General features: G+C 61.2%; 3 protein-coding genes across 4 annotated transcripts; 1 reads left to right on the forward strand and 2 right to left on the reverse strand.

The window, feature by feature from the left end:
- The first annotated feature begins 28 nt into the window (after window positions 1-28).
- Window positions 29-1,323, forward strand: CHTF8 (chromosome transmission fidelity factor 8). Its single transcript, XM_051629473.1, has 4 exons — window positions 29-57; window positions 259-289; window positions 376-493; window positions 583-1,323. Exons 2-4 carry the CDS (start codon window positions 267-269, stop codon window positions 793-795), a joined length of 354 nt encoding a protein of 117 aa, XP_051485433.1. The 5' UTR covers window positions 29-57; window positions 259-266; the 3' UTR covers window positions 796-1,323.
- A 636-nt stretch (window positions 1,324-1,959) lies between these two features.
- Window positions 1,960-4,109, reverse strand: HAS3 (hyaluronan synthase 3). The gene is made up of 3 exons (XM_051629497.1): window positions 3,489-4,109; window positions 2,962-3,063; window positions 1,960-2,883 (listed from the first exon to the last, which is right to left on the reverse strand). The coding sequence occupies exons 1-3, from the start codon at window positions 4,107-4,109 to the stop codon at window positions 1,960-1,962; spliced, it is 1,647 nt and encodes a 548-aa protein (XP_051485457.1).
- A 3,163-nt stretch (window positions 4,110-7,272) lies between these two features.
- On the reverse strand, window positions 7,273-27,564 carry TANGO6 (transport and golgi organization 6 homolog). 2 transcript variants are annotated; one of them, XM_051629601.1, is made up of 17 exons: window positions 26,838-27,564; window positions 26,454-26,570; window positions 25,310-25,460; window positions 24,389-24,513; window positions 23,750-23,912; window positions 23,158-23,240; window positions 20,391-20,503; window positions 18,900-19,076; window positions 17,604-17,730; window positions 17,107-17,286; window positions 14,461-14,595; window positions 13,116-13,625; window positions 12,909-12,966; window positions 11,101-11,253; window positions 8,762-8,913; window positions 8,268-8,381; window positions 7,273-7,635 (listed from the first exon to the last, which is right to left on the reverse strand). In XM_051629601.1, exons 1-17 carry the CDS (start codon window positions 27,531-27,533, stop codon window positions 7,459-7,461), a joined length of 3,231 nt encoding a protein of 1,076 aa, XP_051485561.1. In that variant the 5' UTR covers window positions 27,534-27,564; the 3' UTR covers window positions 7,273-7,458. The 2 variants fall into 2 exon arrangements, with proteins under 2 accessions (XP_051485561.1, XP_051485560.1); XM_051629600.1 differs by having other exon boundaries at window positions 24,389-24,516.
- Window positions 27,565-27,788: the final 224 nt, after the last annotated feature.

Here is a 27,788-nt window from a genome sequence, read left to right on the forward strand (position 1 = left end):
GCAGGCGCGCGGCGGGAGATTCGGGCAATACCGGGAGGCGGCTCCAGCCCGGCCGGGGTGCGGGAGCGGAGCGGGGGTTCCAGAGGGGCTGCGGGGCCCGGGGGAAGGGCTGGGCCCGGGGGGGGCCGCACCTGAGGGGGGCTGCGGGGCCCGGCGGGAGGAGCCGGGTGTGGGAGGGCCCGGGGACACCGGGGCAGGCCCGGGGGCTCCTGCCGCGGCAGAGCCTGCCCCGCGCCCCCGCTGACCGTGGCTCTGCAGGGCCGAGCATGGTGCAGATCGTCATCTCCAGGTGAGGCCCCGCCGGGCTCCGTCCTGCCCCCCGCAGCCCCGGGCAGGGCGGGAGCCGGTGGGTGAAGCTGCCTCTGTCGCCCGCAGCGGGGACGCCGGCGGCCTGCCCCAGTGGGTGCTGGTGGAGCTGCAGGGCGAGGTGCAGCCCCGGCAGAGCGGGGGGCTGCCGGGCAGCCTCCTGGGAGACCTGCACTACACCCGGGAGGTGAGGCAGCTGCCGCCGCGTTCCCCGGGACCCCCCGGTACCAGGGCCTTGCCCACCACCAACCCCCACCCCCCTGCTTTCCTCTCCAGGGTGTCCCGGTGCTCATCGTGGGCCACCACATCCTCTACGGGAAGGTGGTGCAGCTGGAGAAGCCCTTTGCTGTGCTGGTGAAGCGAGGAGCCGGGGAGCCCGGCCCCGCGGGGCCGCCTGCTCATTACACCGTCACCGCCCTCATCAAAACCAAACTCCTCTTCAAAACCCGCCCCAAGCCCATCATCACCAACGTGCCCAAGAAAGTGTGAGGACTCGGGGCTGGGGAAGCTCTGGTTGGGCGGCCCTGGGGCTTGGGGACATCCAGGCCTTGTCCCCACCCTGGCCAGGGGTACCCAGAGCCCTTCCCAGGTCACTTTTCCCCCCTGTCATGACATAACTCTGCTGAGCTCTGGAGCACAACCCCAGCTGCTATCCCAGGTGGGACGGGTCCTGCTGGGCAGGGAACCTTCTCCAAACCCAGATGGGGCAGCTCCCCATGTTCCACGGCTCACAGTGGTGCCAGCACCCAGATTTTTCTCCTTGCTACTATATCTTCCCCTCTAAAATCCCCCCTCCATGACTGCCCCCTCCCCCTCTCCCCACATACCACCCTTTTTCTGTGCAAGTCTTTATTTTTTTGACAAACCCAGGTATAAAAAAATGGAGTTTTTTCTTTGCCCCTTCCTAATATATGAAAAAAAAAATACCCCAAACAAAACAACAAACCGAACAAAACACAAACAAACAACAAACCAACAACCCCAACCCACAGGTTAAAAAATAAATAGATTTACAAACCATCGGCAAAGAGTCTTGAATACCAAAAAAGAGCTACAAAAGTCATCTAAAAAACCTCGTATTAAATTAAAACAGCCAAAAAAATCAGTTCAATGCTTGATTGTAGAAAGATTTTTAAGCCCCAGGAAAAAAGAAACGGACTCTGGGTTGAAACCAGGGGCTGTGGCGGGGCCAGGATGCCACCGTGACACCCCCAGCCGCCCCACAGCCCTGGGTATGGAAGTCTGGGTCCCCCCCCCTCTTTGGCAAAGCTGAGGGGATCTACTGCCCTCCTGGGGCAGCCAGACCCCCCCTAAAATGGGCTGGAGGGAACCCTGGGGGCTCCCCGTGGGTACAGCGTCGGCAGCACCAGCCAGCGGTGCCGGAGGGAGCCGGTTTTGCTGTAGCACCATGAGAGACAAGCAGCACCAGCACCGAGGGTGGTTGGGAGCCTGACCAGCAGTGCTCTGGGGTGGCACCAGGGGGAGGGGCGCTGGCAGCACCGGGGATCAGCCTCTCCCCCACTTTGGAAATGGAAATAAGGAGGAAGAACACCCCAAAAAGAATGGAAAACGAGGCAGGGGGGGAAGTAAGACTGGATCAGGAAGGGGCGGTGGGCGCGCTCAGCGCTGCCCGGGGGCTCCGTGCCGGCGCGGTCAGACCTCGGCGAAGGGCAGCCCACACTGCTCCTGGCGCTTGCCGCAGCGACGGGCCACGAGGGCCAGGTAGAGGGTGAGCAGGGCCAGCCAGTAGCAGGCGTAGAGGATGGCACCCACCACCAGGAAGGCCACCTCGGTCTCGCTGAAGAGGACCTGGCTGTAGGCGGTGTAGGCCAGCCCGCCCAGCAGCACTGCCACCCACACCGACACCGGCAGCAGCCCCACAAAGTTCACCACCAGGGTCCGGCGGCCAGAGGTGCCCCAGCCAGACTTGTTGATGGTGGCGATGGCAAAGATCTTGGCGGGCAGGAGGCTGGACATGTAGAGGAGGGCATAAAGGGACATGAAGATCATCTCGGCATTGCCCCGCAGAAAGCAGGCGTAGGTGGCCTTGATGACCCCCACCAGCTGCACTGTCAGCAGGAAGAGGAGGATGTTCCAGATGCGGCCGCGGTAGAAGAGCTGGATGACGGTGGCGATGAGGAAGAAGGGGAAGAAGCCGGTCACCACGGACTCATAGGTCATCCAGAGATGGTGCTTGTGGAACCACAGGGCGTTGTAGAGCCACTCACGGAAGTAGGACTTGCTCCAGCGGGTCTGCTGGTTGAGCCAGCGCAGGTAGCGGGTGGGCGTCTCCGTCAGGCACTTGGAGCGAGCCGTGTACTTGGTCTGGTAGCCCAGGCTGAGGACGCGGTTGGTGAGGTGCCGGTCATCTCCAAAGCTGCATTTGCTGCCCAGGAAGGTCTGGTGGTACCAGTCCTCGAGGAAGTGCTGGAGCAGTGCGTTGCGGTACATGCCCAGGGGCCCACTGATGCACTGCACGCAGCCGAAGTAGGACTGGCAGGCGCGCTCCACGTTGAAGGCCATCCAGTACCGCACGCTGCTCAGGAAGGAGAGCCACGAGTCGTACTTGTTCAGGATCTGGAGAGGGGACAGACGTCAGTCCCACCACTGCCACAGTTCCCCCCTCCCCGGCCCCCTCACAGCCCCTGGGGGTACCTGGACATCGCCACCAACGCCGCCGACGCGGGGATCAGCCTCCAGGATCCGGAGCATCTCGGCGGTGCAGGCGGGGTCCAGCACCGTGTCTGAGTCACACACCTGGGGGGCAGAGGGCACGTCGTCCAGCCCACTCCTGCCACCCACGCACACCAGCAGACACCCAGCCTGCAGCCGGGCAAGCCCGAGCCGCGGCCGGCGAGACGAGGCAGAGCTCCGGAGACCGGCAGGCGGTGGCAGGGAGCAGAGCATCCCACAGTGCCCAGCCACTGCTGCCCCTGGGGCCACCACCCCCAACCCGGGTGTGGGGGCTTGGCACCGTGACAGTATCCCACGGGGTGAGAGGGGGTGATGCCAAAACCCTGCGGGCAGGACTTGATCACTCTGGCCACCCCAGTGGCAATTTGCCCCCAACCCCGGTGCTTATGGTACATGGAGCTAGATACAGTGCCATGGGCTGGTAGGGCTGCTCCTTCTCCACCCACATTTCCCCCCCCTTCCCTTGCCCAGCCAGCCCGTGCATCTACCTGGATGTAGTCCACGGAGTCTCCCAGCGCCCGGAATGCCGTGTACATCACCTCCCGCTTCCCGCCCCACTTCTGGAGGATGCAGGAGTAGGTGGTGCCCCGCACCAGCGCCTGGACACGGGCGAGCCCTTCCCGCAGTCCAGCCTCCGTCTCCCCCTCGCCCCACGCGTGGAAGTTGCTCCTCCAGACATAGCTGCCTGAGTGCTCCGAGCCCATCACATCCTGGAAGATGTCCAGCATGTAGGTGTCATCTGGCCCGTTCCCGTCCACCACCATCACCACTTTGAGGTCGGGGAAGGCGATGCGCTTGATGGAACGCAGGCACTTCTTCAGGTAGTCAGGATCCTCCTGGTAAGCGGCGATGCAGAGGGCCACCGAGCCCCCCAGCCGCACCGGCCCCCCCGCGCCCCGCATCCGCCGGTGCTCCAGGAAGGCAAAGAGGCTCTGGATGAAGAGGTGCAGCCCCAGGATGGCTCCATAGAGTCCGAAGGAGAGGTAGTGCTTCTCGGTGTGGATGAACTGGTACCCAGTGACGTAGGCGGCCAGGATCCCCCCCAGGACAGCCACAGCAAAGAGGCTGGTCCCCACCACGCGCAGGGCCGTGGAGAGGCTCCCCGGCATCTGGGGGGACACCAGACAGCATCAGGGCAGGGCAAGGGGGCAGCAGGACCTGCTACCCGGCCCCCCCCGGAGGGGGAAGTGTGGGGATCCCCCTCGTGTGCTGCCCCGTGGCCACCCCATACCTCACCAGTCACTGGTTTGGGGCTGAGCCCTTCCCAGCGCTACCGTGGGCAGGGGTCCTGAGCACCCCACTGTGCCTGCACCCACAGCCAAGCAGGGACACTTCTCCCGGTCCCCCAGTGATGGCTGGGCTGGAGGACAGGGAAGGGCACGGGGACATCGGGGACCCGGCCCCGGGGTGTCTCCAAGGGAGCGCCCCAGCCTGAGCACAGCCACCCAGAGTCCCCGGACACCCGCGGCGGGACCCCCGCCGGTGGGGGCGGCAGCGGTCGGACCCCCACCCCGCTGCGGGATGGGACCCGAGGACAGGCAGCGCAGGCAGGCAAGAGCGGGGACTGCAGAGCTCACGGGGGACACGGCCGTGGGGCGGGGGGTGCAGGCGGGGCGGGGGGTGCAGGCAGGGGGTACGGGCAGGAAGGGGGCGCGCGAACACGTGGGTGTTGCGGGCAGGGGTACAGGCAGGGGTGCGGGCAGGGCGCGGAGCCACGGGCAAAGCCAGCCGCAGGGACCCCCGGGCCACCGCCTCCCCCAGGGCCCCGTCGCTCCTGGCTCCCCCCCAGCCCCGCAGCCACCGGTGCCAGCTCCGAGCTCCCGCAGCGCTGGGTGTGGGGGGACCGGGGGCGCCCCAAGCCGGTACCGGGACTCACCGTGGTGGAGCCAGTGCCGCCGCTTTCCCCAGCGGCCGCCGCTGTGCGCCCAGCCCGGCCCGCGCAGCCCCTTTATACCGGCGGCGGGGCCGGCACCGCCCGCAGCCCGCGGGGGCTCCGCCCGGCACCGGGACCGACACCGGCACCGGCAGCACCTGGCACGGGCCCCAGCCCTGCACTGCGGGAGCAATCACCGGCACCGGCATCCCCCGGCACCGGCACCAGCACCGGCATCGCCCGGCACGGCAGCACACACTAGGGGCACTGGCACCAGCTGCTGCTCCTCAGCCACCCGGGGACACCTCAGGGTTTCCTCCTGCCACCCTATCGCCCCCTGTCCCCCTCTCATGACAACCACCCACATGGCACCTCCCCATGCCACGGTGTCCTGCTCCACGGCCATGAGCCACCGCGGCGTGCCCAGGGACTGCCCCGCCGTGTCACCCTGTCCCCGTGCCCGGCGAGTCCTAGGGCAGGGCTGGGGACACACCACGGACAGCATTCCCGTGGTGGTCGCACTCAACGTCCCTGCACTGGGGTGATGTGCAGGAGGGACAATGCCGAGCCCAGAGGAGCTGCAGCCTCGGCTTTGGGCTTAAATCAAGCACTTTTGGGTTCCTGACACTGACACAAACCATCGTGTCTGGGAGCTGGGTACGAGGTGACACTGGAATGAGGCCAGGACCCACCTGGCCCTGCGAGCCTGGGAAGGGGATCCCTCCAGTGGGAGCATCTTCCTCAGCTGAAACCCCTGGCACAGTCGTGATGCCAGCTGGAAACTCCACCATAGGTACTAGAGCAGTGCCCAGAGTGGGTGGCAAGGAACCAGTGAGCCTGTGGGTAGTGGGGACAGGGAAGGGACACGCCGGGACCCTCAGTACAGCAGGCAGGGCTCCCACGTGGCCCGGCTGAGCCCAGCAGCAGTGGGGAGCAGAGCTGCGAAGCCCAGTGCAGAGGGCTCAGAACTGGCATCGTTGTGGCTGTGCCACCACCGTGCTGCTGGGTGCACGCGAGGGTCTCCAGGGCTGCAGGTACCGGGAAGTGGGGAGGGGGACAGGGGCACCGTGTCCTCACCCCAAAGCCCTCCCCAGTGCAGGGACCCAGCCCCACAGATGCCCCGCAGCCCCTCACCTCTCAGCGTGCCGGTGGCTGCCGGCTGCCTCTCCCTGCTGCCGGCCGGCTGGCCACGGGAGCCCGGCCCAAGGTGGAAACCAACCTCCCTCCTCCTCCGGCACTGCCGCCTCCTTGTTCCCTGCGGCAGCGGCATCAAAAGGGACTTTTCATTCAAAATCCGTCCTCCGGCGCTGGCGGCAGGCCCCGGGGAGGCGCAGCCGGTACGGCAGCATCCTGGTGCGTCCCCGCGGCCCGGCACCGGCACCGGCGTGGGCTGGCGGCAGCGGGAGCGAGGGGGAGCGCTCGGCTGCCGCCGCTCTCCGGTGAGGACAATACGATCCCCGCTGCCCGCGCACAGCCGGCCGAGCGGCACGGTACGGCACGGCACGGCAGGCGAGGCGTGGGCCCGGCGCAGGCGGCTTCACGGGGGGTGGAGACACAGCCTGGCACCCCCAACCTTGCAGGGAATGGAGGTGCTGAGCCCCTTATGCCATCCAGCAGGGCACGGCACCAGGCAGCCACGACACAGGTACCTGGGACCATGCATTGCTGGGCCAGGGCTGCCCAGTGCGAAGGGAGCTCTGGGCTGGGTACCCAAGGGCTCTGGTGTCACCCCCCAGCACCCGTCCCCAGCCCTGCTCCACGCACCCAGTCAGTGACAGCAGCTCCCAGTGCCAGAGCACGGCACAAGGTGCTGCAGCACCCACGGGGGCTACCCTAGCTGTGAGAGGGATGATCCCCATGCTGCGATGTCCCCAGGCACATGGTGGCAAGCGGTGGTCTCAGCTCCCTGCAGGGTCCTGCAGCCCCTGGCCACACTCCTGGCACACATGGCAGCCCTGGCACAGATGGGGATCCTGGTCATGCAGTGGAAGGGTCTCATCCTCAGCCCTGAGGTCTCCTCAGCAGCCCCTGGCCCCCTCAGCAGTGCCGTGCAGCTGCAGCCAGCTGCCTGCCAGCCCCTGGGTGCACGGCTGCCCGCATTTGGGGCAGGGGGACAGCAGAGCCCTCCCAGCCTCCTGGCTCTCCTCAGGGGCAGCCAGTTCTGTTTGGCCACATGGGAGCCAGAGGCACTGACCCCATTAACTGCTCCCCCAGCCCAGGGATGGTGCCCAAGGTCTGGTGCCCACCCTCCCATGGGACTCAGTGCTTCACCAGGACCCACATTGGTGCCACCACCCCAAGCGTGCAAGGGTGAGCACGGCCCAGCCACAGGCCATGACATGGTGATAATGGCACCCGGCAGCTCCACGTGGCTCCCAGAGAGGTGACAGACACAGGGCTCAGCATGTCTCTGTTTAATCCCCTGTCCCAGCAAGACCCTCTGCCCTGGGGAGCACGGGGGACTGCAGTTTCCTCCCCAGCTTAGCACCCATGGGTGGCATTCCCAGGAGCACAGCGAACTCGTCCCTGAGGGGAGCCGCGTGTCCCCAGTGCCAGAGCAAAAAGAGTTCATTGCCATGTCCCCGCTACGGCAGCACCACGATCTTTTTCTCCAGTGTCTGGGGGGGGAAGAGGACCCTCCTCATCACAGTGTCCAGCTCCTCCAGCGCCAGCTGGGCGTGCAGCACCGTTGTGCCGTCGGGCTCGGCCACCACCACGTGCTTCAGCAGGCGGTAAAGGTCCCGCAGGACGTCCTGCAGCACCTGCCCAGGAGAAGCGTCAGCACCCACCGGCGTCTCGCCTGCACCCAACAGCCCGAAACGCAACCCTTGGCGTGCCCCAGCAGGCGCAGCACTGCCCCTTCCACCGGTGCTGCTGGTGCCAGGACACAGCACCACCACTGCCACCGCCGCGGGCGAGAGCCCTGGTCCTCCTGTGACTCAGTTTCCCCAGGCGCCGGCAGCGCATCGCAACGTCCCTTCGGCATGGGGGAGAAGCCAAAATCCCTGCTGTGGGGATTCCCACGGGGAACCAGCCCTTTCCTCCATGGGAGCTGAGTCCCAACACGCTCAGTGCTGGGAAGGAAGGCCACAGCCTGTGGAAAAACTGGGCATTTCCAAGTCAAATCAGCACTGAACAACTCTCACGGCTCCCAAGAGCTGGCACTGCCCCACGGCATGGCCAGCTTAGAGGGACATTCCCACTAAGTCCCCTCTCTGCTCTGGGAAGAATCCAGTGCTGAGAATACCCTTCAATAGGGGAGGCACAAGCTGAAGGTCCCATTCCCATGGGATTTTCCCTGGAAGTTGCCTGGGATGGAGCTGTGGGACAGCAGTAATCCTGAGGAGCACCATGCTCTGGTGGTAGCCCCAGGGTCAGGCAGGGGATGACCCACCTCAGTGGCCTTTTCACTGAGCCCCCGCAGCAGCAGAACCACCACATGCACAGCAGCTCGTCGCACCTCTGCCTCAGGGTCTCTCTTGGCTATGGCTGTCAAGCAGGAGGTGACCTGCAGGGACAGGATTGGGGGGTGATCAGCATAGGCAGGAGGACATTGGGAGACCAGGTAAAGCAGACACCCACGGTGCTAGGGGTGTCCTGGGGTTGGAGGATGAGGACGGGACCCTGGACTTGGGGTGGGGGCATGCGAGGGGCATCTTTAGCCGGTATAAAGCTTTTAGCCGTAAAAATCAGGGCTAAAATTCCCCAAGTGTTTGCTTCAGCTCCAACGATTTCTACGCTTTCCACTATCAGCAAATATCCCTCGTGTCCTTCATGGAAACTACTGAGCCCCCATCAGCCCTGCCACCCGCTAATGAACCTCCCTCATTAATGAGCGAGGGCAGGGATGTGAGGAAGGGAGTGGCAGTGCCAGGATGGAGCTGGTACCTCCTGGACGATGGAGCCCAGCTGGAAGCCGAGGCGCTGGCAGAGCTCGCCCAGGTTGGAGAGGCTGCTGGCCCGCAGGGAGCTGTCAGGGGCCCGCGCGCCCCGCAGGAGGGCCCGCACCAGCGGCTCCCGGTGCTTGAACACCATGTCCCCTGCAAAAGAGAGCGCAGCCGCATGTCACCAGCAAGGAAAAAGCCACGGCCTCCTCCTGCCAAAGCCCTGGCTCCACTGGGAGCAGCCAGATGGGGCCCCCCTCCCCTCGCAGCACCACTGAACAGCTGGATGCAACATCTGCAGCATGGCTTATGCCCATTGCGGGGATCTGGTCACAGCTTGGAGTGAGGCACGGGCAGAGCCTTGGTGGGGACACACCTTAGTGCCCAAGTCGAGGACGCTGCGGCGCAGACCCCAGCAAAGAGCTTTGTCTGGGGCCACCTGGCACATCCTACATCCCCCCAGCTCCGCAGGGGGACTCAGAGGTGACCCCAGACATAGAAAATGACCCCAGACACCAAAACGAAGCGTAAAGCCCAAATTCTGACGTCATTCAGCCACACAACCCCCACCCCAATTAGCGTAGGGAGGCGCCGCGGACGTGTGAGCCGCCTAATTAAGGGTCGGCGTGCTGAGGCCGTGACTGGCATGAGCAATCACTGCGCGTGGTCCTGGGAGAGCTGGAGGGCTGGTGGCCATGCATCCCTGGTGTGCATGTGACTCCCACTGGGCAGGGCTATTCTGGCCAGGGCAGCATGGTTTTCTGGCTCTCCTGAGTTCCAGAAGCTCCTCAGATGCTGGTGTCCTCCTTCTGGAGACAGTGGGATGTCCCCCCATGTGAGGACAGGAATGAACCCTAGACTGGGACCCTGCATTCAGGGGCTCAGGGCTGTGAGGGGCTGGGGACTGGCTACTCCTCAGCCTGTGTGCCAACAGCCTGGCAGCACTGGCTGGGTGCAAGGAGAGGAAATATGGTATGTGGTGGCCAAGGGCTGGGCAGGAACAGGCAGAGGATCCTGCAGGACCATCAGGTGAGGCTTCACCCATTACTAACTGGCTGGATGCTTGAAGGGGCACAGGGTGGGAGAGCTCCAGGCAGCACCGTGATGTCTGCTAGGAGAGATGCCTGCCACAAAACAAAAAGCCACTCCAGTGGGATGTCAGGCAGGGATGAGGACAGGGATGGTGTAGGAGGAGGGAAAGGCAGTCCCCAGGCTGCAGCAGGAGGGCACGGGGCCACAGCAGCACTGCCACACAGAGCAGTGTTTCTGGAAGCACCTCGCCCTCAGATCCTGCAGCTTTGCAACAGAAACAGCTTCGTGCAATTTGTTCTATAAATACGCAGGCGAGCCAGGACGCGCCGGCGTCGCTGCCGGCGGCAGAGGCACCACAGGGAGGGGGGAGAGGGGCCACAGAGCTGTGCCCACCAACTCACTGCAGCTGTGCCCACTGACCCACTGCAGCTGTGTCACCAGCAGCTGCCCAGGGAGCCCAGCCTGGTGCAGCCACAGCGCTGGGCACGGCCAGGGACGGACACACGGACACCACGTGGAGAGCCAGTGGCTCTGCCACCACTCACATGGCTTGCTGGAGCTCTGTGAGGAGGTGATGGCACTGCTGGCCTGTGGACTGGCCTGTCCTGGCATGACCTGGCCCAGGGAGCACTAGTACTGGCAGAGCTCAGGGATGTCATCATATCCAGGGGACATCACTGTGGCAGCGATGGAGGAGAGCTCTGGTGGGCCAGGCAGCCAGCCCACAGCTCAGGTCCTGGGGGAGCCCCAGCCCCAGGGTTGGGATGGTCCAGGCTCTGCAGGGGGATCTGGCTCTGCCACAGATGATGGGGAGCAAAGCACCTGGATGGTGACAGGGGACACCCGCATGGCTGTCCCAGCATTGCAGACACTGGTGGCCACCTTCTCCAGCCATGGAGAGCTCTGGTCACCTGCTCTTACTAGCCTGGCCTCTGCTGGGGAATAAGTCAAAGTGTTTTAGGACATGTCCCAACAGCAGCTGCCAGAAGGGCCTCATCCAGCTCCTACCCATCAGTCCAGCATGTCTGGGCACTTCCCAGCAGCCTCTGAGCCCAGCACTGCTGGCTGAGGGGACAGTGGGCTGTCAGCAGGTTCCATGTTCCATCACCCTGCTCCTGCCCACCAGCAAACCCTGGCAGCCACCCTTCGGCTTCCACATCCCCATGGTGGAGCCATGAGAGCTAGTTCTCATCTCTGGATAACAAGAAGCCCCCAATGGCTTTGCCCCCCAGGCCTGGTGACATGGCATAGAGCAGTGTGGGGCCGAGCGGTGCCACAGCTGCCGGCATCGTCATGCCCCTGGGGACTCACCCAGTGCCTGGATGACACGCATCAGCACCTCACCCAGCTTCATCCTGGTGACAGTGGCCGTGGTGTCCTCTGTGCCCTGTGCTGGGCACTCGTACTGTGCCAGCAGGACAGGCAGAATCTGCTCTGGGTATTTGCTGGAGAGCAGGGCAACACCTGGGGAGAGAGAGGGGGAACTGTGGGTCAGGGCTGGGTGGGAGGATGGCATGTGCCACCACCCTCAGCAGAGGAACTGCTGGCTACCCTGGTGCCCTTGGTGCAGCTGTCACAGCCCAGCAGCACATCCTGCAGCCCCTCCACCAGGCCTGGTGGGGTGCCAAGCTGAAAAATCAACAATTTAACAGTTGGCAGCAGGTGCCTCTAACTGCTGCTGGTTCACATTCAGCAACAGAGCACTGACTCGGCACACTGGCCATCGGTCGCCATAGGGAACCACCAGCGATGCTCAAATGCAGTGTTGGTTGCTGCTCCAGGCTCCTGGCCATCAGGCACATGCCGCTGGTGTCTCCTTGTCCCCACCAGACCTCCCTGAATACCCCCGGCTCTGCCTGGCCAGTGCCTGAGCATGCCCTGTGCCTGCCACGTCTCCCTGGGGACAAGAAGGGCTCAGACCCCATCAGAGGATGCATGCCAGGCCATGCTGTGGGGCTGTGCTGGCTCTGCCATTCCTTTAGGGATGTAGGCTGAGGACAACTGTTGGGCAGGGCTCTGGCAGTGCCAGGCACCTCTGGGCTGGGGAAAGGTAGCTGCTAACCAGGGAAGGGGCCGGCGGCAGTGCCGGCAGTGCCAAGCGCTGAGTCAGGCCGAGCCCCAGCTCTCCTGCCCTACAGCAGCAGCACCTTCACCTCCAACCCCATTTCCCAGTTATCGGCGGGTGCCCGGCATGGGTTACCCTCCGCAGGCCCTGGCATGTCTAGCGGGGCAGTGACCTCTCATCCAGCATCACCCGGCTGGAGCCCAGCTCAGCGGTGCCCGGCAGTGCCGCGGCAGGCGGCTGTGGGGCAGCCCCAGCCCTGCAGCCGCGGTGGGAACCCGCCCGGGGCAGCGGGAACCCGGCCGGGGCAGCCAGCAGCACCGCACGCCGCCAGGGCTGCTGCCAGCGCGGTGCGGGCAGGGTGAGTCACCGCAAGGAACCGCGTCACGGCGGTAACGGCTGCCAAACACGGCGGCAGCTGCGCGGGGTGGATTCATCACTGGGGATGGTTGAGGCAGTTGTTTCACCTGCGGGGCAAGGACGAGCCCATCCTGCTCAAGACCCAACAGGCCGAGGGAAGCTCAGCGATAAGCTCCTTATCCAGCTGCTGCTGGAGGTTACCTGCCCCACGGCAGCCGGGGCTCCCAGTGGCACCAGTGTTGCTTTGGCTCATGGGAATGGCGATGGACCAGGGAACCAACCTGGAAAATGCTTCTGTGGACCCACCTCCACGTGGCCAGCAGTGACCGAAACCATGGCCCCAGGCTGACGGCACCAATCCAGTGCAGGGATAGTGACCAGATCCCAGGGGTGAACCTGCCCAGGGCTCCACCAAGGAGGCATGTGTAGCCCATGCAGATCAGCAGCTCAGTCCGAGGGTTAATGAACCAATTACCCACTGAGTACACACAACAGGGAGATGGAGCCTGCTGGCCTTGGAAACACGGCAGAGCCCACATGGCTCCAGCCTGAACTGAATGGTGTGAAGACCGGAAGGGCAGCAGACGCTGGGCCCCAGCCTGGCCACAGCTCTGCTGCTCACTGCTCTAGCTGCCTAAAGTCCCTCCAACCCCTTCCTGTGACATGCCGGCACCCAGCCCAGCCTGGCATTGCTCACCTTGGATGGCCGAGAGGTAGACAAAGGCATCCTCGTGCTGCACGTTCTCCAGGAACACCTGTGAGGATAGAGGTGGCCATTGGCAGCTGGCCCATACCCAGCTGGCACAGCAGGTGTCACCTATGGTGGTGGAGAGGTCAGAGGGCTCTGATCACACAGACCATCCCCAGCACTGTGCAGGACAGGGACTGTGGCAGCAACCCGTACCTGGAGGAGTTTTTCCTGAAGCCGAAGAGCCTCCGGATCCCGCTGGGTGATGAGCCTGGCGAGGTGGCGCAGAGCGGCTGCCCGGCCGGAGGGCTGGGGGTCATAGGCTGACACCAGGAGCTCCTGGAGCCCCACAGGAGCCAGGCTGTCAGTGCATGGGGCTGGAGCAGGGCCCACGGCGCAGGGCTCACAGCTCAAGCTCTGCTCTTCGCTCTTCTCCCTGGGAGCTGAGGGACTGCTGCGGCTGTGCCGTGATGGTGCCCGGCCACCTCCTGGGCTCGGGGCTCCACCAGGACTGCCAGCAGGACTCTGTGCTCCCGTGCCTGGTTTCTTGCCTAGCACACTGCCAGCAGCAGCGCCCAGCGTGCCGGGAGTGACGGCCCCGTGGGTGCAGATGGCCACACGCAGGTCTGTGGCCAGCTCCTGGGTGAGGGGCTCAGGGTAGGTCTGGGAGAGCTCCTCCAGCAACGGCACCAGCCGCTTCAGCACGGCAAAGTCACTGGATTGCAGCTGCAGCAGGGAGAGAAGCAGCACTGGCATGGGGGCTGAGCTGGTTTTGGGGAGCTTTTGGACGATTCTGTAAAAAACCCTTGGCCATGGAAACACAAACAGCTTTGCAGCTGCCTCCGAATCCTTTGGCATTCAATTTGCCGAGTTCAGTTGCCCCCATTAACGCCAGAACAGGAGCTCGCCTGGGAGGGTGCCCATTAGAGCTGCAAGACTCTGGGTTTATGTTTTCTCCAACTAATGTTCTTTTCCCAATGTCAGGAATTTAGCAAGCAGACAAAATAAATTATCTTTTTCCATTAACAGTCGGATTTTGCTTTGGGCAAATCCAGGAATGATGTAACCCCAGCAGCTCAGTGATGTCAGTGCAAGCTGGAGGGATTGCAGAACACTAATGAATGTATAACGGGGCAACAGAGCAAGGTTCTGGTGTAATGGAGGACTTCCAAGAATTGGAAGTTCTTGAAACACTAGGAAGTTTGTTGGTCTCCAGTGATGGAGTGGTGGGCATGGCAAGATGCAGAGGATGGACTACTGGTGTTTAAAGACGCTGTATGTGACTGTGCTGCTCTGTCAGCGCCTTCTGGAAAACAGATTTTGGATTAAAAATAAAAGAACTGGGTGCTCTGCCAGGATGAAACCCTTGGCCAGTGCCCCGGCACCGCTCTGAGGAAAAATTCTATCTATGTATGCACAAATATATACACACGCACAAACACACTGTGATTGAATCGGGAGCCCAACGTGGGGGGCACCCCAACCTCAGCACACCAGCTGTGGCTCCCCTTGGCCATGGCAGGACCTCATCTCCCCCCTCCTCTGGGCTTCTCCCACTCACCTGGACGGCTCCGCCGAGCATGGCGGCCACCAGCCCCATGGCCATGGCGAGGGTCTGCGCCTCCGCCGCCGCGCCGGGCCCCCGTGCTGGGCTGAGGCAGGCCCGCTGCAGTGTGGCTGCCACAAACTCCTCCACCTGCCAGCCAAGAGCACAGGGAAGAGTGGTCAGGAGAGGAGAGACCCTGGTGGTCCCACTGCCCACCCCTGCCTGCTCACCACTGCCCCGGGACAGGGCAATGGTGACACTGTGGTGGCTGCAGGGGCAGAGGGAGGCAGCCCAGCCCCTTCTCTGCCTCCTCTCCCTGCTCTGCTACAGCTGTGCCACAGGATGGGAGCTGGAAAGCCAACTGGGATGGGTGAACAACCAAAAAACACCAAGGGTTTGTATGAAATGCAAACTGATCTTGGAAAATTCCAACAGGCACAGATGGGGCCAGCGAGAGCTGCGGAGCTCCGGGAAGGCACCGTTCCCAGGCCGCCAGCACACGGCCCGGCTGCAAGGGCCGGAGTTGGGAAGGGATTTAGCACAGCTCAGATAAACTGTATGACAGCAAAAATCACACCTGCCTGCAGCACCCAACAGCTCTGGGGACCAGCACAGCCCCCTCCCTGCCCCTGCCCAGGATGGCTCCCTGGGGCTCCAGCTCCTGCCCCTCAGCTCCCCAGCGTCAGACACCACCTACCCACACGCAGCCAACACTCAAGCCCAGCCATTTACCACCTGTGTCACCTATTTTGTGACTTTCTGCCTATTTTTTTTCTCTTTCCCCAAGCCTGTAACAATCGCCCCTGGCTGGCACTGGCCCTCTCAACACTTGGCACCAATACCTTTGATCCCACAGACTTCCTGCTCTTCTAAATGAGAAATCAGGGAGTTCCAGCTCAGGGTGAGCTCACCAGCTGCAGAGGCACCCGGGCACCAGTCTGTGCTGTATTGTGGTTGTTACCCCACAACAGGCACATTACAAAACAAGTGGAACTATTCTGGAAGACAATGCATGAGGGCAACAAGGTGCTTTTGCACCAAAACCCCCCATTTCCAGCCTCCAGGGCACAGACACTGGTACAGGCAACATGCTTCCTCATCAGCAGAGGAGCTGATGGCTGCCAGGTTGCTTAAGCACATCCCTGCTGCAGGGAGGAGGGAGGCTGGCCGGGAGGGCTGTGAAAAAGGCTCAGTGACCTTCTGGGCTGATTAGTCTAGCAATGAAATGCTGTGAAACAGCAAGAATAGGGAGTAAAAACAAGTGTGGGAACATCTGCTCTCACAAAACAGTGACACACAAGCTGAAGGGGTTGGAGTTATATTTAATGCAAAAAATAGGAACATCGTGAACAAGTAATCTACCAGGAGATAGCTGCTGAGAAAAACAAAAGGTTAAAAAAAACCCTGATCTGCAAGGAAAGAAAAAACATCCTAATCAAGAAGGAAAGAAAAGATATCTTAATCTACAAGGGGGAAAAATGCTTGAAAAACAAAATGCAGGGCATGTTTTTGCTCACACAGGAGGAGCATCCTGGGCCTAACAAGGAAATCAAGTCAGGCTCATGAAAATCCATTGTGTGGGGTGGAAAAGGAAAATAAAAGACATTGTGCAGCTGAGGGGGTGCACAGCTGCTGCCCTTCCCAGGTCTGGCTTTGGGAAGAGGGATCCCACTTGCTCCCACCCTGATCAGCAGCAGGCCAGGCTCCAGGGTGCCCACAGCAAGAGCCACAGAGGGCCCTTGTGCTGCAGAACCTGCTTACAAAGAGCTCTGCACCTGCTGTCCCTGCCCGAGGGAGCTCCCTGGGACACAACCCCGGCTGGAACCTGACGGCTTCTTTGTCTGCGTTTGGTTTTTGGTGGTTGTTTCTTTTTATACCAGACTCACGGCCAGACCCAGAAACCTCGTAAAACCCTTCCCCCTTTCCTTTCTGGGTGTGGCAGAGGCAGGTGAGGACAAAGCAGCGCTGGCTGCCGCGGGGGCGCCGCAGTGACACCGGCTGGGTCCCCTCTGTCACCGCAGCGCACACACAAAGACTCCTTTGTCCCCAAGAGCAAAGTGAAGGAACCTGCGTCGGCAGTGACTGCTTCTGCTCCGGGCGGCCACAGTTAACTGCATAACCAGGTCGCCAAGTTAAAAAAAACCCCACAAGCTAGGACGAGGAGGTTAAAATAAATACCCTGCTCAGCTGGGAATGTCGTGCTGCCTTCCTGACCTGGCACAGTGTGGGACAGCCTGTCCCCTTCTGGGCTCAGAGTGGACAGAAGTCCTGTATTTTAACAAATCTTTTTGGTATCAGGGTCAATGAGCCTCAGATGGCCTTTGAAATAACAATATTGAATGTATTTTGTGGCTGCCCATTCATGGAGACATGGACAAGTGCTGAAGGTATCAGCACATAGACTCATAGAACAGTTTGGGCTGGAGGGACCTTAAATACAATCCAGTCCCACTCCTTGCATGGGCAGACACTTCCCACTAGACCAGGTTGCTCCAAGCCCCATCCAACCTGCTCTTGAACACTTCCAGGGATGGGGCAGCCACAGCTTCTCTGGGAAACCTAGGCCAGTGTCCCACCATCCTCACAGGATAGAATTTCTCCCTAATGTCTAGTCAGCCACACAATCCAGCTGTTGCTCCCTGGGCCTTTGCCACGACCAACCTGAGCAATGTCTGTGAACACGGTGTCTGAGACGCTCTCACACAGCGTGGCCACGAGCTGCAGGACCAGCAGCTTCCTCCCCTGCCTGGCACGGTACTGCTCCAGCTCCAGAAGACTCCCTCCAGGCTCCGCAGCAGATTCCGCAGCTGCCTCGTCCTCCACAGCCACGTGGGTCAGCGCCTGCCGGGAGGGAAGCAGAGGGCAATGCAGCCAAACCAGCCCTGGGAACACCATGGCCACCACAGCAGCGGTCCTGGGCACAGCACATCCACCTCCACCCTGCTGCAAACAGCTCCCAGTTACCTCCCCTCTCCCAGCCTCATCCCCTTCCACATGAACATATGTCACCAGGCCAAACCCTTGCAAACCTCCCTCCCTATGGATACTACACCGAGCACCTCTCCTGGGGCCAGCCACTCCCCAGGGGCCACAGAGACCACTTGGCCCAGGGAAACTGTTTCTGCGGTGTGTCCCAACCAGAGACCTGCTGCCCCTACCTTCAAGCAGCGGATGAAGAAGTCTCCAGCTAGACCACTCTCCTGGCAGTGAGACAGGAGCTCCACCAAGTTCTCCACACGGCACTGTTCTGAGGAAACCTTCTGGTAGAGGGCCTCATCTTCATCACTGAAACAGGTCACTGTGTCACCAATAAAGATGTACCCAGATATGCCCCAAGGCTGGCTCTGAGCTACCCCACACAAGGTGAAACCCCACTTCTCCTGGAAACCTTCCCTTGCAGCACTACCAGAGAGCGGAAGTCTGGAGGCAACTGAGCCAAAACTATTGCTCAGTTCATTTGGTCTGCGTGATCAGGCACTCAGTTTATTAATTAACCTGCATTCATTAAAGGAATAACATTTACAGAAACCCTGAGTGCAGGACACGTGTTTAATCCAGCCATCCTATAACAAATGGGATCGGCACCAGCTAATCCACGCAGCAGTCATGGCCAGAACACTGGGACAGACATGGGCAGAGGGAGTTAAATATGTCCAGTTTAACCAGTGCAGGCCCCGAGGCAGACCTCCTCCTAATTCAGGTCAGGAATAGATGGAAATTAAGCCAAACCCAGCATATTTGTGTGAGGTTTTGTCACAGGTACTCCTGGCACACCCACCCATGGACACTCCTGGGTCAACAGCACCGCCCCGGGCTCATACCTGTCTGCCAACAGCCACCCCTCTTTACACCAAGTGTGACACTGCCCAGCAGTCCCAGTTTGCCTGGCTGGAGGCTAATGGCTGTAGTTTATTCCCCACATGGCCATGCTCTGCCTCTGCTTGCAGGGACCATCTGTGAGAGCAGGAGGGGAGCTCAGGTGCTGGCTCCACCACACTGGCAGTGTTAGAGACCTCACTGCGCCGGTGCCACCAGCACCCTAGGGATTCCACTTGCTCCACACAGTCACAATCTGCCACCAGACAGGCTCAGGCTGGAGGATGGAAGCTGAATTTGGGGAGTGTTGGGACTGATGGAGCATGTCCCATTCCCAGACACCCCACAGGCCAGTCTCAGGACAAACACGCAGAGAACACATGCTCACGCTCAGGCAGAGGGTGCTGCCTTCAGGGCTGAAACCCAGAGCTCTGCATCACGTAGGAGGAACACGGAGGCTGTGAGGAAGCATCACCTGCATGAGCTTGGCACAGCCAGCAGGCTGCCCAGGCACCTGGGCAGTGAGACAGCGGTGGGGCAGGCCCCGCACCCCCTCCTCGCCTGGGCTCTTTCTGCCAGGCAGACTGTGGAAAGCCCCCCGTGCTGAATGGTGCCTGGCAAGGCCCACCAGTGCTCACCTGATGGTCTCCTCCACCACGATGGCGGCACCACCCTCGCTGCCCAGGCGGAAGCGGCACCGCGGGTGCAGGGCGGACACGCTGCCGCGCAGCCCCACGAGGCCTTCCAGCACGGCCAGCGACGCCTCTCGCTCCGACTTCTCCAAGAACCACAGCAGGATCTCCTGGCACAGAGAGCTGGCAAGAAGAGGGAAAGCAGTGGTGACCTTGCTCTGCCCTCCCTGCTCACCAGCACCAGCACAGGACCACGCGCCTCGGGGTGAGGGAGGGGAGCAGAGTGCTCGGGAGTGACCATGGGCACTGACAGCACCAGCAGCTGAGGGCGTTTGTGTCAGCCTGTACGGGGATCAGCAGCACATCCCATCCTTCTGGCGTTCCCAGATGGAAGGATCCGAGGCCCTCACAATCCCAGCCCAGCTCTGAACAGCATGTCTGTACAGGGAGAGCCGCTGCCCCGCAGCCCCAGCACGCCGGGCCCGGCGCTTCACGCCAGCCTGACAAAGCACAGAGCTGTCAGCTCTGCCAAGGAAGAGGAGGAAGGAGACAGGGAGCACTGAGAGGTGGCACAGTAACCCCTGCCAAGGCAAGATGCAGGTTAATGAGGTGGAGCAGCAGGGCTGTGCCAGAGGTCTGGAAACCTGAGCACTTCCAGGCGGCTTTGGTTTCAGCTTCCCCTGCCAAATTCTGCTGAAAGAGAAGCAAGCAGCGACTGTTCACCCAGCAGCCCTGTTAACTTGGCTTGTTCTACCAACCTGCCACAGCACCCGCTGCTCTTTGAAGTGATTAATGATGTCTTTAATAATATCAGAGGCTGTGTCCACACAGACCTTTCAGGGGAAGCCTCCAGGACCCACACACCAATATCACCAAAGTTTAAACCCACCCAGAACATACTGACTAGGCTGGCTCAAACTCAGGTGGAGAGAGGAGAGAGGCCAGCCAGCACCTGGTCACCACAGTCTCTGCCACCATGACTGACACACGTGGTGCTCGCTGTGGCACATCAGTGGTGGGGGAGCTAGGCACAGCACAAGGGGCCTGTACTGTCCCAGAGCAGAGGAGAATGATCTTGTACTCAAGCTGCTCCATCCATTTTTTTATCCTGTTTCTAAATCCTCGGTACACAGATCTCTCCAACACCCAGCCAGGTCCCAGTGTCACCATCTCTGTCCACAATCCCAATCCCTTCTCCTAGGCAGGCACTAAGAGTTAACCTGCACTCCCATGGGACACGCCTGCATCTACACCCAACATTTTGGCTTCAGGGAAGACAAAAACTAAGGCAGGAACCGCTTCCTCAGGCACAGTTCTGCCAGGAAGGCTGTGCACCATTCCCCTGCCTGTGGTTATTGCCTGCTTTGAATAGGAGCTCTTCAGGGTGAGAAAATTGCTCTCTGCTTCAATATGTGCCCCCATCAAGCACGTCCTTTGCAGGTGGGCAGGACAGGGAGGATGAAACTCCAGAAGAAGTCGTGTGCAATCCCTCCTTACCGTAAGTATGACACATTCTGCTTGGCGAAGGAATAGAGGGAAAAAACCACTCCCAGGACTGACTGTAAGGATCCCAGCAGCAGGCTCGAGCTGTCATTCCCAACCACATACACCTACGGAGAGAAGGGCACGAGGAGGAGAGTCAAACACCTGCATGGAGCAGAGGGAAGGCAAAGGGAAGGATGGAAAGCAGGTCTGGCACAAAACAGCTGCCGCCAGGGAGGGTGGCAGTGGGTTTTCAGCCTCTGTTCCTTACAGCCTGGAGCCTGTTTTCCCTGATTATGCCATGTTCTGCACTAAAAGCAGCCTTCAGCATCATCTTTCTCCCAGCATTAGCTTAACCACGGCAGGGCTCCAAGCTACAGGAATGCTGCAGCTGGCCTTTCAGGAAGCCTGCTGCTTAGGGGCAAGGCCTCCCGTTGCAGGGAGATGCAACAGGCGCAACATTTGAGCCAGCAAATCTTTATGGAAATCCTGCACCTCGAGGCAGATCTCAAACATGAAGATCTGGACCTGTGCCAGGCTGAGCAAGTGGGTTACAGTGGCTTTGAGGAGGCTGCAGGGGCACATTCCTCTCCTCCATCCCAAGCAGCACCTTCCTGAATCATGGTCCCTGCCCTCTTCCAGGAAACCAGCACCCCCTCCCCAGGCTGTCACCAGCTCATTACACACAGGTCCCACCTTGCAGCCCGCAGTCTTATGCCATCACACTTTCTTTTGAATCCTTTCAAATGAATTGTCCAAACCTGAAAGCCAGGTAAGATGCTTTCTGTCAAAGCCATAAGGCTGGGAAAACTCGATCTGGAAAATGGCTAAATGCCAAACCTCGCCCTGGGTTCAGTGTTCAGGTCCTCATTTCAGCAGCCTCCACCTCCCTCCACACGTTTTAGTTTAAAAAAAAAAAGGGTTAGGGGGACACTAAAGCCTTTTTATAAGTTCTCAAAGGGACATCCAGCTGTGTGAACTACCTGCTCAGAAGATGCTGTCCCTCACACCAGAACACTCCCCACATCTCCAGCCTCTGCAGCTGAACAGCAATTGGGCTGGAAGGGCCCTGGAGACACAACCAAAGCCCTTTTCTTACCTGTTCCAGGCAGTGTGACAACCCAGGTAGGAGGAAGATTGTCCTGATAATGTTCTGCCCTGCTGCATTGATGCAAACAGACTTATTTTCCTGTGCTAATCCCCATGGAGCCATTCTTCCTAACCAGAACGTTTTGTACACAAAAGCCTCCCTGATGAAGCCCCAAGGATGGTTTTCCACTCAGCATCAAATGACACTTGCTAGGCAAGAACCCCTCACCCCTCCCACCCCCCAGATCAGCAGGCTGCAGTCTAATCTGGCTGCTGTCAGGCCTCCAGCGCTCTGCCATTAAGGAGGGACCCACCCCACATCCCCCCCCAGCATTCCTATTGTGCACTGCAGCCACAGAGCAGCCCTCCAGACTGGTCTCTGCCTGCCAGCTAGTTACAACAGATCATTACCACGCAAAATACTACAACAATCACAGCATTTAAGAGCTTAGCCTGCCCCGGGGCATGCCAGTAAGCAAGTTACCAGCTTCTTAAAACTAAATTTCTGGGTTGGAGATGTCCTTCTTGGGTTGGAGCAAAAAGCTGGGCTGCTGTGAGGGCAGGCAGGGGAGCCTGGTGATACTGGTGGAAAAAAGGAGCTGCGAGAGAAGGTTTTGGAAGAACGGCTTCCATAAAAAGTCCTGTTCCTTCACAGGGGGCAGAAGAGCAGACCCCACCTCTCCCCTGAATTCCAGAGCCAGGGTCTGTGCTGCTCAAATTCCTGTTTGTTGCTGCAGGGGGGGAAGGAGCTCCACAGAAGGTGCTAAGCCTTATGGCCCAAAGCAAAAGCAGGCTGCTGCCCATCCCTCTGTGAGGGGTTAAGGCTGCAGCTGTGGAAAAGCTTCCACTCTGGCTCAGGCTGCCCTCTGCAGACCTGGGAACAGGGAGAGCAGCTCCCAGCAAGTTCTCCATCCCACACAGGTAACCTGGGCTCAGCATGAGCTGTTATTATCCCTGCTCTGCAGGAAGGAAACTGAGGCATGGAGGCACTATGAGGAGGGTGGACTGGTGACAGCCTGGGAGGAAAGCTCAGGCATCCTTTGGAGATTCACCACTTACAGGATTCCCTGAGATCCATCCTTCCCTCCACCCAACTGCATGTCTCTGATGCTGGAAAGTAAGTGGCATCACCTCAGACAGGGACTGTTGGCCCGAGGCAACAAGTGCCAGGCCAGCAGCACTCCTGACTAGGACCTCCTGCCTACTCTACTATCACAGCCCGAGTCCTGGAGCTGCTCTGACAGTGCACCCAGACACAACAGTCCTGCAGGAGCTCCACAATTTAGCAATGCTCAGGAAGTCTTTCTGCAGCTCACAGATAAATACAAAAGCACCACAGAGTCTCCTGGCTACCAACCCACTGCTCAGGCTCCTCTTCCTTTAACACACTGGAAAAACACTGGGGAAAACCAACCAGCACGAGCTCACTGCCAGCTCGCAGATCGTTTTGGGGTGAGAATGCTTGAACGACTGCAGGCAGTACCTGGTGTCCAGCACAAAGCTGCAGCCCCACCAGGGCAGTGCTGCAGGCAGGGCTGCCCTGTGCTGCCCTCAGCCTCAGCACCACGACTGTGGGAGACACTGGGATTTGTCACGGTCTGACACCTGCACTGAACTGCTCAGAAAGGCTCAAACCAGGTCGTTCTTAGAGGCGTCTTCTCGCCTACCCTGGGGCCCAAACCAGACACGATACCTTGAGCACGTCTTCCACACAGCTGCCCAGCTCTGCCTCTGTCACCAGCACAGTCCCCGCTGGGAAGTCCCCCACTGCCAGCTCTGAAAATAAAGGGCAGAAATGTCAGCAAGGCACACATGGAGTCTCCTGCAGGACAGCAGGGTGCCCAGCACCAGAGAGCACTTTGGTAGTTCTCTGGCCTCCCCTCCCCTCTGCCAGGGAACCCCCGAGCCCTCGTTACTGGTGCTAAATATCACAGCAGTGCTGTAAACCCCAAGGAGTCACAAGCAATTGAAAGCAGACCAGAACTTCTCAATGGGTTATTCCCTGGAGAGCTGCTGGTCAGTGCGGAGAACCGACGCTTCCGCCTGGAAGCCCAAAGCGAGACTGTCAGACTGGGAGAGCCTCCCAAAGGGCACACGGAATAAACCTCACTACTTGGCTCTCAGGATGCAGTAATTTGCCTCAAGTGCTAGTAAAACACCACGCACACAGACGTGTTCACAACTGGCAGCACTGGGCTTGCACACCTGGCACCTGAGAAAATCCGGATGGAAAGACAAAGACCAAGCAGGGAGGGGAAAGCAGAGCCCTGGCCGGGGGGCGGTACCTGCGGGCGCGGAGCAGCGCAGCAGCGGCTCCAGGAGGGGCCGGAGCAGGTGCTGCTCTGCCAGCCCAGGCTGCCCCCTCGCCATGGTGAGCAGAGTGCTGGTGGCCACGCGCTGCAACTGGCGTGCTGTCAGCTTGTCCTGGATGTGCAGCATGTCCAGAATCTGGAAGGGAAGTCCATGATAAAGGAAGAAAGATCAGCAACCTCTCAAAAGCGGGGGAAGGCCACGTCCTTTGGAGAGGAGCCTCCTGCTTGCTGCTTTGCTGGACGCTTTGGCTCATTCCACATATGGAAGAGCCTCCCTCCTCCCCACGCACACGTTAGTGCAGGATGTGTTTCTGGGCTCAAACTAAGAGCCTGCACCACTCCCACAGCCAAGGGCTGGAAGCAGGAGCTCCACAGCAGAGAGCTCCGTGTAGCTGAACAGCTCGTGCCAGCAGGCACCGTTATCCAACATTTCCATCAAATACAGAAAATTCAAGAGCAGGATGGAAATGCATCCCACTGGCACGTTCTACATCTCCATGTTATCCTGGTTGAAGCCAGGCCACGCTCCAGCAGATGTGACAGCACTGACACTCTCCAAGCTGGGAGCCAGCTCTGCATTCCCAGCCAGAGGGGAGGGGAAGAGGGACAGACCTGGGGGCACACCAGGCAGTAGTAGTCCTTGAGGGAAAGGCACTGCTGCGGGCAGGACGCCAGGATCTTTGCCACCGCATCGCATTTTCTCCAGTCCACAGCTGCTGCTTCAGCACCAGCACCACCTGCTACACCAGCAGAAAGGCAAGACCAGCTCAGACTGACAGCAGATGCAGGGCCAGTTTTGGCTGAAGACAGAGGTTTCTGGACAAAAATTGGATTTCTAGCTTTTACTGCTCTATTTAAACTGAGCATCTTTCAGGTTACACCTGAATGATATGACAGAAGGGGGAAAATTACTATCCAAGACCTTTGATACTGAAAATCACCTTCTAAAGATAGGTGTATGAGCCAAACGGTTGTGCTTGGACAGTGCCATCAGGTTGGTGTTGGCTGGAGGAGCCCTTGGCACTAAAAACCACAGGATTCAGCTTTAGGAGAGCAACAGTTTCCCACTCTGGCAGCAAATGGAAAGCAGGGAAGCAAGGCTGCTGAGCCCTGGGGCGGGATGGGTCTCACTCCACCTGCAGCTGCTCACAGCCCAGCGCCCAGCATGGCTCCCACCAAACCAGCACCCGCAGGGAACTAAACCGCACTCCCTGCACACACCAGGTGTGACCCCACAGAGGCAGAAACAGACTCAATTAATTTGGAAGGTTTCAGTCTGGACCTCAAACACAGCAGTGTGCTCCCAACTAAAGGCACTTGCAGTTGGAAGCCTGGGAGATCGGCACAGTCAGACACAAATCTGCATGAGTTAGAGTCAGCCTGGAGTGGCAAAAGCTGTTTCCCATTCCAGTGCTCTGATGGCACCGTCCTTCCCGGGCCCCTCGTGGGATGAAGTGTGGTGGCCACATCGCCACAGACTCTTTTCATCTGCGATGCTGGAAGCCACAAGCGGCGTCAGAGCATCCTACTCACCGCCTGTTCCCTCCATGATGCCCCGAACCACAGCCTGGACCCCGTTGGGTCTCATCAGCCTCTCGGAGAGCAGCTGACCACAAAGGCGCCGCAGCCAGGCCGGAGCTGGCGCCAGGGCCGGCTTTGTTTCTTCCCCAGGAGAGGGAGGACTCTGAAAGGAAACAAAGAGCAGGCTCAGGAGCATATTCCACACTCCTGTGCAAGCCCTCACTAACAGCCTGCGCCCTGCCCTGCAGGCCTTGAGGCAGGAGCACAGGAGAGGGAAATGTTTTAAATAAATCACTTCTTCATCCAGTGGCACAAAGCACATTAGGGCTTAATGAGAGAGATCAGCCTGCCTGGGAGCAGCCCCTTGTGCAGAGCTTCCCCCCTTTAATTAAAGCCTCCCAGCGTCAGGCAGCAGCTCTGCCTCATTAACACCACAGCGCTCGGGGGACAAGTTGGGTTTGATGCAGGTAAGGGGTCTGTGGCTCCACGAGCGCCTCGTATGGAGCCTTGGCAGCCCTCACACGTGGGACAGCCAGCTTCTGTCCATTGGGAATGGCATGTGATCCCAGTCAGAGCCTAGCAGAGCTCTGCCTGCACCTGCAGCCCCACGTCATCCCATGTGTGCCCCAGCAGCTCCGTGTGTCCTGACCCTGGACCCTGACGTGGCAGGTGGCCACATACACACCTACAGCACACACCCGCCTGGAGCTGCGATGTGGTCCCTTCCCTAGGGACTTCCTAAAAACACCACCAAGGACATTTCCCATCTCCTCCTCCCCACCGCCATGAGGCAGCCTTTGGAACAGCCAGGAACGGCAGCCAGTGCCGAGGCATCACTGCTTCACCCCTCATGTGGGAAGGGGAAGCGGAGGCGCCGTGCTTGGCCCAGTGCAGCGGGTGGAGCTGCCAAGCCAGGGTGGCACGTGCCGCGATGGCAGGCCCCGAGTTCAGGCGCACCCACAGGAGCACACCCTGGCACGGCAGCACTGCCAGGGCATGCACGTCCAGCCGCTGCCTCCGCGTGCTGGGGACGGGGACGCTGCACCAAGCAGGTTTTTAAGCTGTGAGAAAGTTTCCAGGAGGGCAGCAAAAGCAGCCTTGGAACGTGGGAACACAGCGTGGGGGCTGTGCTGGGGACAGCCGTGCCACCAGGTACCTGCTTGGGCCGTCCCTGCAGGACGAGCAGTTCCCGCACCGCCAGCGGCTGGTAGACCTGGTCTAGGATGTGCCGCAGGGTCTCCCGGCACCGCGCTCGCTCCGCTTCCGAAACACCCTGGAAAAAAACAAACCCTGGGGTGGAGAGGACGTCTCAGCCACCAGGACTAAACCCACTGGTGTGCCGGGGCACCCCCAGCCCCTCGCCAGGCTCCCATCCCTTCTCTCAGACGGAGACGGGCAGCTGCCAGCCCCTGGGGGCTGCCGAGCAGGAGCCACGGGCTCAGCCACGGTGCAGGCTCGGGGACGCTGGCAGCCCGGACGGGTTTTTGGCAGAGGCGGTGCCCGCCCCGGCCCCAGCTGCACACAACAGGGTGGCACGGACCTGGCAGCGGGCGGCGGGGCCGTGGCCCAGCAGGCAGAGGCTGGCGAGGAGGAGGCCGAGGTGGCGGGTGAGGAGCAGGGGACCCAGCGCGGGGTGCTGGGCCAGCTCGGCCAGGGTGGTTGCGGCCGCGTAGAGCCGGGCCCCGGACGCGGCCGGCGGGGCCGGGGCGGGGGGTCCCGGGCGCTGCCCCACGCCCGGCGGCAGGTAGGGCACCAAGCCCAGCCCCAGGGCGGCCCGCAGCGCCCGCCCCACCGCCCGGCTCTGGGCCACGCTCAGCGTGTCGGCCGCGGGCGCGGGCGCAGCCTCGGGCCCGGCCCGGCGGGCGGCGGGGGCGGCGCCGGCCAGAGCGAGCAGGCGGTCCCGCAGGCACAGCAGCAGCGCCAGCAGCCCGCACGCAGCCGCCCAGCCCGGCTCGGCCGCCGCCGCCCCGGCCGCCAGCGCGGGGGCCCGGGCCAGCACGGCCAGGCGCAGCCCGCGCAGCCCCGCCCAGCCCGGCGCCCGCCGCAGCCGCTCCTCCAGCGCCGCCGCGTTGCTGCGCAGCGTCTCCGGTGGCAGCGGGGCCTCCGGGCCGGGCTCGGCGGGGCCGGCGGGCGGCAGCAGCAGCAGCTCCAGCGCCTCCACCAGCTGCTCCAGCCCCGGGCCCGGCTCCGGCACCGCCAGCTCGCGGGCGGGAGGCGCGGGGCTGCCCGCCGCCATGCCGGCGCGGCGCGCTGGGAGCAGAAACGGCGCCGCCACCTTGGGGCGGCCGGGAGGGGAGGGGCGGGGCGGGGCGGCACCGCCCGCCGCCATCTCGGGGTCCGCCCGTTAAGCCGCCGCCATCTTGGGCGGGGCGGGGCGGGGCGGCGCGCGGCGCCATCCCGGGGGTCGGTCCCGGCCGGCGCTGCCCCCCGCGCCGCGCCCGTGGGACCCGGCCCGTCCGGCTGCCGAGCGCGGGGACGCGGCTGCCCTGCC

This window comes from Apus apus, chromosome 11, assembly GCF_020740795.1.
Source record: "Apus apus isolate bApuApu2 chromosome 11, bApuApu2.pri.cur, whole genome shotgun sequence".
Classification (NCBI taxonomy): Eukaryota; Metazoa; Chordata; class Aves; order Apodiformes; family Apodidae; genus Apus; species Apus apus.